A 12,804-nucleotide genomic window follows, 5' to 3' on the forward strand; every position below is an offset into this window, starting at 1 on the left:
TCGCCCTTGCACTCCTTCTAAACAACGCAATTGTGTTTAACTTTGGCCAATGGTAAAATCTACAAAACTTAGTCCACTCTGTTTGTAACAGATTGTATTGAGATCAAATGTTTCATCGATGTGCATAATTTCGGCCAAAACTCATCTCGCTCCATCTTCTCCCACTGCCGGCCACCGGGCTTCAACATGTTTGGTAATGAGTGGGAACTCCAACCGGATGCTTCACACTTACACATCCGGTGAAATATCTGGCTCATCTGTGACTTTATGTTCACTTCAAACGCGGAAATGCAAGCGGAAGACATTTCAGTGCGTCGCGGTTTGCCCAGCGGTCCGTTCTGTCTTCGTATCGACTGAGTTAGGATATAAGCATCTTACAGACCAATTCACGACATTTATTCACAAGAATAGTGAAAGGTAGGCTTAATTAAATTGGTGAAATAAATTATGATTGCGTATGTTGGTTGTATTTCAAGTTGTTTTTGTGCTAAATAGTTTCACTTTTGATGCTTTAGAGGTCTGTTTATGTCTGAATGTTTTAGAACATTTCTTTCAAACCTTTTCTTTTAGTTTACCTAATTAGATCAAATATTTTTGACCTTCTTTTATGTTACATGAAATGAGCAGTTGAACAAGCTGTCAGACAATAATACCAGTTGATGTCTGCGTTTTTTCTTGTCCTAACTGTTATGCAACATGAGTGATGCTCCTCTAATGGTGACTGTTCATCTGTCCTTTCTTTATATTCTGTTTCCTTCCTCCTTCAGAAAACTTCTACTGCCCTTGACCAGGCTACAGCACATACAGAGATGGCGTAAGGGATTTTTTTAATTGAGCAGACTCACTCAAATGTATCTAGTTAGCGTGTTGTAATGCCACTGCAATAAATAATGTGTGGTGGGGTTGAAATCATTAGAGAACTGTACACACAAATCCAGTGTTAATCTAATAAAAACTCATGACAGTTTGTCTCTGTTGGTCTATATCCCATACAGATCGGCAGATCAGCACATTAAGAACGATTTCTTACAATGTGGAAAGACACAAGGTACCTATTGATTTGTTCTCTTGGTCATACGTTGGCTTTGGTCAATCAAGGGTTTGAGATACAGTGAGGGAAAAAAGTATTTGATCCCCTGCTGATTTTGTACGTTTGCCCACTGACAAAGAAATGATCAGTCTATAATTTTAATGGTAGGTTTATTTGAACAGTGAGAGACAGAATAACAACAAAAAAATCCAGAAAAACACATGTCAAAAATGTTATACATTGATTTGCATTTTAATGAGGGAAATAAGTATTTGACCCCCTATCAATCAGAAAGATTTCTGGCTCCCAGGTGTCTTTTATACAGGTAACGAGCTGAGATTAGGAGCACACGCTTAAAGGGAGTGCTCCTAATCTCAGCTTGTTACCTGTATAAAAGACACCTGTCCACAGAAGCAATCAGATTCCAAACTCTCCACCATGGCCAAGACCAAAGAGCTCTTGTAGACCTACACAAGGCTGGAATGGGCTACAAGACCATCGTCAAGCAGCTTGGTGAGAAGGTGACAACAGTTGGTGTGATTATTTGCAAATGGAAGAAACACAAAAAACTGTCAATCTCCCTCGGCCTGGGGCTCCATGCAAGATCTCACCTCGTGGAGTTGCAATGATCATGAGAACGGTGAAGGAATCAGCCCAGAACTACACGGGAGGATCTTGTCAATGATCTCAAGGCAGCTGGGACCATAGTCACCAAGAAAACAATTGGTAACACACTACGCTGTGAAGGACTGAAATCCTGCAGCGCCCGCAAGATCCCCCTGCTCAAGAAAGCACATATACAGGCCCGTCTGAAGTTTGCCAATAATCATCTGAACGATTCAGAGGAGAACTGGGTGAAAGTGTTGTGGTCAGATGAGACCAAAATGGAGCTCTTTGGCATCAACTCAACCCGCCGTGTTTGGAGGAGGAGGAATGCTGCCTATGACCCCAAGAACACCATCCCCACCGTCAAACATGGAGGTGGAAAAATTATGCTTTGGGGGTGTTTTTCTGCTAAGGGGACAGGACAACTTCACCGCATCAAAGGGACGATGGACGGAGCCAAATCTTGGGTGAGAACCTCCTTCCCTCAGCCAAGGCATTGAAAATGGGTCGTGGATGAGTATTCCAGCATGACAATGACCCAAAACACACGGCCAAGGCAACAAAGGAGTGGCTCAAGAAGAAGCACATTAAGGTCCTGGAGTGGCCTAGCCAGTCTCCAGACCTTAATCCCATAGAAAATCTGTGGAGAGAGCTGAAGGTTTTAGTTGCCAAACGTCAGCCTTGAAACCTTAATGACTTGGAGAAGATCTGCAAAGAGGAGTGGGACAAAATCCCTCCTGAAATGTGTGCAAACCTGGTGGCCAACTACAAGAAACGTCTGACCTCTGTGATTGCCAACAAGGGTTTTGCCACCAAGTACTAAGTCATGTTTTGCAGAGGGGTCGAATACTTATTTCCCTCATTAAAATGCAAATCAATTTATAACATTTTTGACATGCGTTTTTCTGGATTTTTGTTGTTGTTATTCTGTCTCTCACTGTTCAAATAAACCTAACATTAAAATTATAGACTGATCATGTCTTTGTCAGTGGGCAAACGTACAAAATCAGCAGGGGATCAAATACTTTTTTCCCTCACTGTAATATGGTAGCTGTAAAGCAGTTGGTTAGCCTACAGCAGCAGCATTTTTCACCAGTAATATTCTTGTATGCCACAACGTTTAAAATGGATTTTAAGAAACATATATTGGTCAGAGTTTTAACCCTAATGAACAACTATTGACCAAAACGTTGCCTTTAAGTTCTATTAAATGTTACGGAGCATAGACCTAGCATACAATAATATAGTAATTGAGTTTGAGACTTCTGTTTAACAATATCTTCAACAGATGCAGTGTCTGATGCAGTGCTCAAACATCGCCATAAGAGTATTGCTCTCAAGAAGCCAGAGAAATCAGAGTGGAAGATTGGGGGCCTGGATGACACGTCCTACAAAAAAGAGGAAGTTAAGGAGTGGAGCAACTTCTACCTACCAGACAGTGTGAAGATGGAGGTGTTAGGAACTGTGGAGAGTGACCAGCTGGTCATAATGCTGTGTGATGACCGTCAGGTGTACGCTTATGACGGAGAGGAGATGCACCTGGTTGCTGTGAGCCTGGAGAAACTCTTTGACTCTGGGCTTCAGTATCCTGGCATCAAGTCCTTCTACAGAGGGGAGTGCTTTAAGGACATGGTGAGAATACATCTGTAATAAATCAAACTGTGGTGAATCAAACGGTTGTTATAGCTGGTACGAATTAAACTGTAGTGAATCTAATTGTAGTTGGTAAGAATCAAACTAGTGAATCAATCAAACTGTAGTTATATCTGGTAAGAATCAAACTGTAGTGATTCAAATTAGTTATAAGTAGGGATAATCAAGTATTTATTTGGTATAGTTACACCTGATCTGTTATATCGATAACGGATCAGGTGTATTTACTAATCTTGAGGAGTGATCATGCTTGATATCTGACACTTGTGTTGTGCTGCGCTGTGGTGCATTCTGTTGTGTTGTGTAGACGGAGACAGACTGGACCGAGGTGAGACAGGGCAATGTGGGGAGGACACTGGAAAAGGAGCACCAGGATTTACTGAGACAAGCCAAACCCATCTTCATGAGGTGTCTTGAATCCATGAAAAGAGCTAGAGACACAGGCACAGGTGGGCAGGTATTATATGTAACACACAGATAGAGCTCATTATTGGTGTGCCCATCCAGTGTGATCAATGATGATAAAAAGTTGATACAGTTAGATTTAACTGGTTTTGATACTGTTACAGTAATTACTGTTCAGATAGAAAAGTTGCTATTTTTAAATGTACTCCTTTCTGAACAAGCACCTTTTCCCTTCCCTCACAGGTGCCTGTAGCTATCCCGATCCAGTGGAACCCCCAGCAGTACCTGTTTAAGTAATCGCTACTTAAAGACCCATCGTGACAAACTGGAAATTAGTTCAAGTTAACGTGTATGATGGTGCAATTAGAGCTGTGGCGGTCATTACATTTTGTCTGCCGGTGATTGTCATGCAAATAACTGCCGATATCACGGTATTTGACCGTTAATTAACATAAACACGTTTAGCATCTCCGGCTTTCACGCATAGACTGCAAACCACTGATGCGGACCTTTGGAACATCTACATTCTACACAAATCTATTTAATATAGCCTACACCATCACAATAAATTCATTATTTATTTTATAGGCTGGTCTAAAGAAACAATATGAAATGAAGAAAATGTAGCCTATTTCAGAAGAACAGAATAGCATATTCTGAGTTGTCCTTATGTTAGTTCCTGATCTGGCTATGCCATATGGCTGTGGGCTACGCTAGTTCATTTAGCAGGCAAGACTTGCTTATAATTCCCATGGCATTATTTTATATTATTTTATAGTGAGAACAATAAAATGGAACATAGCTGAATAAAATAGAAAGGATATGCTTCCCCAAATTATTTCCAAGGGAGTGCGCACATGCGGCTATTCTGTGTTTAGCAGTTAACAAAGAAACAGGTCCTTCTATATGCTTAATTTAGAGTTATTTATGCAACTTTAGTTGTGATACAAACGTTAGGCTATATGTTTTGATTTCTAATACATTCTAAGGCTGCATGATGCGACTAATGATGATTTGAAAAAAGTTGCATGAAAGGCAAGCGCTGTGCTCTGTTCCTTGCGCAGGCTGCACACACTTCATCAGTCTCTCATTCACAATTTGACAAGCACTTGATAATATTCTCACCCATCAGACTATTCTCAATGTAATCTGGTCTTTACATATAGCCTACTAATATACAGTACCAGTAAAAGGTTTGGACATACCTACTCATTCAAGGGTTTTTCTTTATTTGTACTATTTTCTACATTGTAGAATAATAGTGAAGACATCAAAACTATGAAATAACACATATGGAATCATGTAGTAACCAAAAAAGTGTTAAACAAATCAAAATATATTTGAGATTATTCAAATAGCCACCCTTTGCCTTGATGACAGCTTTGCACACTCTTGGCATTCTCTCAACCAGCTTCACCTGGAATGCTTTTCTAACAGTCTTGAAGGAGTTCCCACATATGCTTAGCACTTGTTGGCTGGTTTTCATTCACTCTGCCGCCCGACTCATCCCAAACCATCTCAATTGGGTTGAGGTCGGGGGATTGTGGAAGCCAGGTCATCTGTTGCAGCACTCCCACTCTCCTTCTTGGTAAAATAGCCCTTACACAGCCTGGAGGTGTGTTGGGTCATTGTCTTGTTGAAAAACAAATGATAGTCTCACTAAGCCCAAACCAGATGGGATGGCGTATCGCTGCAGAATGCTGTGGTAGCCATGCTGGTTAAGTGTGCCTTGAATTCTAAATAAATCACAGACAGTGTCACCAGCAAAGCACCCCCACACCATAACACCACCACCTCCATGCTTTATGGTGGGAACTACACATGCAGAGATCATCCGTTCACCCACACCACGTCTCACAAAGACACGGCGGTTGGAACCAAAAATCTCAAATTTGGACTTCAGACCAAAGGACACATTTCCACTGGTCTAATGTCCATTGCTCGTGTTTCTTGGCCCAAGCAGGTCTCTTCTTCTTATTGGTGTCCTTTAGTAGTGGTTTCTTTGCAGCAATTAGATCACGAAGGCCTGATTCACACAGTCCCCTCTGAACAGTTGATGTTGAGATGTGTCTGTGACTTGAACTCTGTGAAGCATTTATTTGGGCTGAAATTTCTGAGGCTGGTAACTAATGAACTTATCCTCTGCAGCAGAGGTAACTCTGGGTCTTCCATTCCTGTGGTGGTGCTCATGAGAGACAGTTTCATCATAGCGCTTGATAGTTTTTGCGACTGCACTTGAAGAAACTTTCAAAGTTCTTGAAATGTTCCGTATTAACTGACCTTCATGTCTTAAAGTAATGATGGACTGTCGTTTCTCTTCGCTTATTTGAGCTGTTTTTGCCATAATATGGACTTAGTCTTTTACCAAATAGGGCTATCTTCTGTATACCCCCCCCCCCCCCCCACACACACACACACACACACACTTTTGTGGTTACTACATGATTCCATATGTGTTATTTCATAGTTTATGTTTTCACTATTATTCTACAATGTAAAAATAAAGAAAAATCCTTGAATGAGTAGGTGTTACCAAACTTTTGACTGGTAGTGTATGTGTGGAATACAAGTGCCCCCCCCCCCCCCCCCCCCCCCCAAAAAAAAGTCATCTGTAGCCTGCACTCGAATAGCGAATGGTGGTTACGTGCTGTTATGTTTTTAATATGCCAGGTAGGTGACACCATTTGTAAAGCGGATTAATGTGCTTAATTTTAAGAATTGAGCAATAAATGTAGCAGCACGAGAAAACTGGGATCCTCTTTTAAATAGTAGCCAGTTAAAACTCTGTTTTCACACGCGATTGCGCAATGACTGGGCTTATAAGAACCTGTTTCACTAGGCTCTGTAGGCTATGGGCTCTCCAACCGTGTTCCAGGGGTCTTGGGACTATATGCTATGTTTGGCGTTATTTGGCCACTTTAGTTGTGTTACAAACCTTATCAAAACATATAGGCCTATGGGCTAGGCTGCATGATGCATGCGACTGATTATTAAAACTACCCCCAAAAAATGCATGTGCTGTTTCTTGCCTTAGACTGCACACGCTGGGCATCATTCACAAGTGATAATATTCTCACCCCCATCAGACTATTCTCAATTTAATCTTGTCTTTACACATACTAAATAATGTTTGTGTGAAATTAGTTTTGATTTAGAATGGGCCATTTTCATGCACCTGTTAGAACAGGTGCAGGGGGAAAAAAAGACGGTCCGTATGCACTTCAATAGCGAATGGAGGACGCTTTTCCCTTGGTTCATTTTAATGCCAGCCAGGTAGGCTACTCCAGTTGTAAAGCAAAACAATGTGCTTAATATTAGGAAAGTTGAGAAATAAATATAGTCTATAGAAATCTGATGGGATCCTCCTCTTTTAAATAGAGGTCATCAAAACTCTTTCTCACGCAATTGCATAGCATAGCCTATAGAAATGTTGCGCAACATGGGCTTATAGGAACACTTATTTAATTCCATGTATCAACCAGCTATGAGGAGCTGGCTCTTGCTGCGCAAACTCTGAATGCCAGGGCTCTCATGAAGTGTTTGATTTGATTTAGAGGGACAATAGAGCACTGAGTACCAGGCCATTAGCGACTGGCAGTTAGTACGTTTGGTAGGCTACTAATGACCATCAGCAGCATCATAGTGCAGTTTTAGAGAAATCTAGTTACCATGACTAAACGGTCACATGGAATTTGACTGCGGTCATGACTCGTGACTGTCAGTGTGGCAGTATTACTGTCACCGTAACAGCCCTAGGTGCAATGCATGATGCATCCTTTTGTTGTTAATTCAATGAAATATGAATCTTCTCTGCATGCAGGCCCATGTCATCATTGTCTGGACACTTAAAGTCTTAACTGACTGTATGTTTTCAGCAGAGTGGTAGAAAGTTCAGTAAACAAGTTGATAAAACTTTGAATGTTTAACTTTTTTTCCCTTCAAAGTACGCATGCTACCTGTTTAAACCTCTCCTGCACATTTCTTCTGTTGGGTCACTCCTGAACCATACCATACTCTACAGCTCTACAGGAGTCTGCACTACCAACCAATCACTTTATCTGACTCAGAAGCTCTGTGCTGGACCAATCACATATTTAGTGCACTAATAAACAAATATACACAAATTAATGATTGTGGATCATTTTTATTTGTGAGTGTTGATTAGGTCTATGGGTGCATTTTAATAGTCTGAAGTGGTTTCCTCTCCATCTCAGAAAACAGGACACTGATGGGTGGAAGCAATATTGGGGATATCTACGGTACAGGGGACTGGCTCTCACATGTGGTCATGTCAGTGCAGATTAAGGAAAGGTGATGAGGAGAACAAGCAGGAAGCTACTTGAGGTGCACACTAGCAGCTCTGAGATTGTGCCCCCAAAAACTAGAATAATGAATAGTTTTTCTCTCCTGCTTGAAGTCTTCACGTTTGCATCAATGGAATTCACTGCATTTCACACAACTGCATATATTATATGTGTACTTTATTACATGTACTAAAGCAGCTAGATTATATTCAGGGGTGTTTCTTGGATTTGAAGACATTGGGGGCTTAGCCCAAAGCCAGTAGGGGGATCTGGGGCAAAAAAATAAGACATTTCAACAGCTAAATGCAGAAATGTGGTGCACTTTGAAATTAATTTTGAGAGATTAGATCTTTTTCAGGTAATTTGCAACTTCCCACCTGCCACAGCAGACACTGCCAGTACTGTATTACAGTTGCTACTGTGTGTTGCTCTACTCTGGAACACATACATTTACAGTGTATTGTAATCTATGTTGCTGTCTCTTGACTACCCTCCTCTCGCGTCCTGTCCTGGTTGTAAAAGGTGGAAAAGTAAACAATTATTAATTGTTAATTAATATCACAGGCCTTTTCACCTCACCTGCTAATTCTTTGTAAACCATGTTTTACTTTTTCACTGTAATTCACCTCTTATAATTTGTGCAAATAAATACAACTAATTAGACTCTGTAGAGCAGCTTGAAGTGATACAGTCTACTGTGTGCTCAACCCACCTCTGTTCTCTCTCCATCTGCCCTCTTCTGTCACTTTCTCTGTGTCTTGTTTGTTGCTTTCTGTGTCTTGTCTGTTGCTGTCTGTGTCTTGTCTGTTGCTTTCTGTGTCTTGTCTGTTGCTTTCTGTGTCTTGTCTGTTGCACTCTCAGGTTCTTGTTTATTACTATCTCCTTTGTCTGTCCTCTTCTGCTATGGCCTGTTCTGTTCTTCTGGTGTCTCTACATCATATCCTACTCTTCTGTTGCTGTCTCTGTGTCTTGTCTGGTGTGTCTCCTTAGTATTATAATCCAAAACGGTCAAGGGGATACTGGGGTAGCTTAACTTGTTTTGTGTCTGGGTCACCTAAATCAGGGTTTCCCAAACACGGTCCTGGGGCCCCCCTTGGGTGCACATTTTGGTTTTTACACTAGCACTACACAGCTGATTCAAATAATCAAAGCTTGATGATGAGTTGGTTATTTGAATCAGCTGTGTAGTGCTAGGGCAAAAACCAAAACGAGCACCTAGGGGCGGCCCCAGGACCGAGTTTGGGAAACCCTGAACTAAATCATCCTCTTCCCTACAATTTGCCCCTGGCTGCTGCTGTTGTAAGTGCTCCACTGGCCTGCTGTTCTCATCTGTCCTCCTCCTTGGCTCATCTGAAAGGGAGCAAGGTGCAACATGTCATTAGTTCATATTAAAGGGTGACTGCACTTCCTGATTTGGCCTAGTTTTAGATTTGGGACCATCATTAAATGACACAATGTAAATGAGACTATTTTCATGTTGCACACCTTTTAGTTCTCATTAATGCTTTCAATATTGTATATGCATTTCTACAACTTATAGTTGGTATGAGGTTTTAAAGTCATGGAAATTTGGAGCTATTGGAATTTTAAGATAATTACTGATCGTCCCTAACTTGCCCCATAGGGATATTCAAAGTCAACCCAAATTTATCACAGGCATTACGATCTGGTCACGTGCAGTTGCACTCAGAATTGATGATTACTTGTGTGCTGCTAGCTCTGGGCAGGATTGAAACAAACCCAACCTTCATTTACGCTGTCCCTCTGTTTTGGACGAGATTTACTTTATGACCAAAATGATCCTATTTACACTTAGTAGTACATTTTGACAGCAGAATAAATGTTTCTGACCAGGGCCTAAAATGTACTTTTTGGTCCAACAGCCACTGTGGCAGGTATATAAAAAATCTACCAACCACTCAGATTTTTACCAGCAAAAATATTTATTACGTCAAAAAACACAAAAGGATGAACATGCTTTGTATTGTTTCTAAACAGGAAATGTATTAGTAAGAACAAATGTCGTATATTGCTCAATTTAATAAAATAGTTTGAGACCTGAGTCTTTTAATCAAAATATTAGAGATAACATGTTCAGCTGCCCCTTTAAGTGCGGGATGTTACCGTGGTAACGGGGCCACTCGAGTCCTGTCACGTGTGTCTGTGAGTTGGGTTCTGACTAGGGCGTCTATGCGCTATAAGTTGAAGCAGCAGACGCAAACTAATGTTGAAAAACAACCGAGCTTGTGAACGAAACAATGTAAATAGCCAATAAACACGAGGACAAAGTCTCACTTTGTAGGCGTTCGAGTAAATTAGACCAACTTTTATGCCAGTGCCTCCAAAAATGAATCCATCAGCACTTCACTCATTGCGCACAGCTCCTCTGTGTTTCTGCGCTAGGCGGGATATAGGATTCGTATTTCTTTGTGCAATTAGCAGCTATGAAACAAAACGGCAGAAATACTTTGAAAACAGCTACTGCAGCATTTTTCTAACCATAACTCGCACGTGCTTTATTATTTAATTATTGGAACCATTTCCATGTTTGACTGCAAGGTTTTATGTGTAATATGACTCATACTGTGGTATTCTATGCACTCACTGTAGAGCCCTGCAAATTGACCACCCGCCAACATAGTTGGTGAAACAGACATTCTTACCCGCCAATACCTAAATCTACCCACATTTGGCAGGTGTTATTTTTATGCCCTGTTACTGTCGATGCCACATAGGCTGTTTTCTAAATGAGAAGTAGTTTTTTAGGGGCAGTTGCTCTTAAAAAGTTACTGTATACTGACAGACCAGGGCAACTCAACTATAAATAAAAATGTAAGTGTCCATAACAGTGCAACACAACTCCAAACATGACAGATAAGAAGCTACATATTCCCTAGGCTATATGAATACAAAGAGATAGGCCCAAAAAATTGACCTGTATAATGGAATAAGTTATAAGACCTCTATGATTCATTTAATTTCGTCAGTTTTACAAGCTAATGTGAGATGTTTATATTACATAACATTTGAGGACACAAAGCTGGCCATCTTTTCCCCTCCTGGCTGCCCCTGTCCCCCTTCCCTTGTAAGTTCAAATTTGTTTATTTGTCATTTAGACATGGAGTACACAGTGCAATGAAATGCTTACTTGCAGGTTAACCTCTTGATAATGCAACAACAATAGAAAAAGTAAGTAGCTAAGTGAATAAAAAGAGTAATCAAAATAAAAGCTCAATGCATTTTTTTTTTTTTTACAAATAGTTACATAGCCTATGTGGAAATAACAGACAATGAGCCAGACATGTTTACCCAGAGAAAGGAATAGGTTATAAACCCTCTATGATTTATTTAATTTACTCAGTTCTAACACCTTAACATTTCTAATTTTAAAACAGTGTTACATTTAATGTTGTTGTAGGGTTTAGCTTCAGTCCACAGGGGGGCAGGCACTGTGTCACTGTCAGAAAATACAGTATGTGCTTCAGTATCACGAAGTTGGGGAGAAAAAGGGGTAAAAAAATAATAATTAAAAACGTAATCTCTTCGGTCTCAGCTAGCTAGCCAGCCAATAGCTGTCGAAGTGGCTAGCCAGTCAAGCTAGCTACAGAAACGAAACCCATCAAATACACTCGCTGGAAATAAACACTTTTGCTATTAGCATGAATTATATCAACATCTTTAGCTTGCCCATTTACTTAATATACTGTTAAATAACTCACTGACACCCAATAGATTAAAGATGTTAGTTTAGTAGCATTAGCCAACGCTTATGCTCAGGGAGACAAGCTAGTTAGCTACCGCTAACTCTGCTACTGCTGTTGCTGTACTTTGACTTTCTGTCTGTTCTAACCTCTCCACCTCATTCACTGCTGCCTCAACCTGCTCGCTTTTTTTGCCACTCTTTCGGAAAAGAAGTTCTGAATATCCATATTTGTTCTGTACTATGCTGCAGACTGACTGAGTGACAGGCGTTTTGATGAGTGATGTCATTGAAGTCAGCGGCGCTGTATAAGTGGGGGAGGGGTCAAGGGACGTGAGCGGTCCGCTGCGTTGTGAAATCTCTACCAATCACAGCAAGGGCCGAGTCACTCCAGTGCCTGCTACTGGCTAGTGCAGTTTATTGTATTGATTATTTTTGTCATTCAAATTGTCAGTAAAACATTTGTTTAAATACTGAATAGCGCAAGTGATGTGTGGTTATGGAAACTCATATAAAAGTGAAATGTAAAAAAATTAAATACATTTATTTATATATATTTTTTACCATCAAAAGGTTTGGGCTGGATCAAAAACAGCCCATTTATTATATTTAGACCCTGCAATTAGGAAGCAGACAGCAGAACAAGTGTAATATATAGTTATCAAAAACAGAGCTGTTATTCGAACAACATGACAGTCAAATAATCATGAAATTAAATGCATTTGTTGTAAAAACTGTCAAATGAATTCTGGATGGGCATTTTTATTTTAAAACGGTCAAATTAAAATAACCTTCAATCAAATGTGAAAAGTCGGCACTTCAAAGCATTTAATATTTTTGAATTCTTACTGTAAATGGCATGATGGGACTAGGCCAGTGGTTCCCAACCTTTTTCGGTTACCGTACCACCAACAGAATTTTGCTCTGCCCGAGTACTCCTGAAGTACCCCCTCATGTGCATTTTACCAGTAGGCCTATGGCAGGAATCATCAATTACATTCAGCCAGGGGCCAATTTTTTCTTGAGCGGATGGTCGGGGGATGAACATATATAATTAAACAAAACATTTTAGATTGCGAATTGACTTCAAGAAGCCTAAACAGATA

At 40.4% G+C, this 12,804-nt stretch overlaps 1 protein-coding gene across 1 annotated transcript; it reads left to right on the forward strand.

Annotated features, from left to right (window-relative positions):
- Positions 1-273: 273 nt before the first annotated feature.
- Positions 274-4,080, forward strand: LOC311132696 (uncharacterized protein). The gene is made up of 6 exons (XM_084165968.1): positions 274-417; positions 768-814; positions 996-1,048; positions 2,925-3,268; positions 3,597-3,738; positions 3,938-4,080. Exons 2-6 carry the CDS (start codon positions 810-812, stop codon positions 3,985-3,987), a joined length of 594 nt encoding a protein of 197 aa, XP_084022094.1. The 5' UTR covers positions 274-417; positions 768-809; the 3' UTR covers positions 3,988-4,080.
- The last annotated feature ends 8,724 nt before the right edge of the window (positions 4,081-12,804 follow it).

This window comes from Coregonus lavaretus (genome assembly GCF_964263955.1).
Source record: "Coregonus lavaretus genome assembly, chromosome: 7".
Classification (NCBI taxonomy): domain Eukaryota; kingdom Metazoa; phylum Chordata; class Actinopteri; order Salmoniformes; family Salmonidae; genus Coregonus; species Coregonus lavaretus.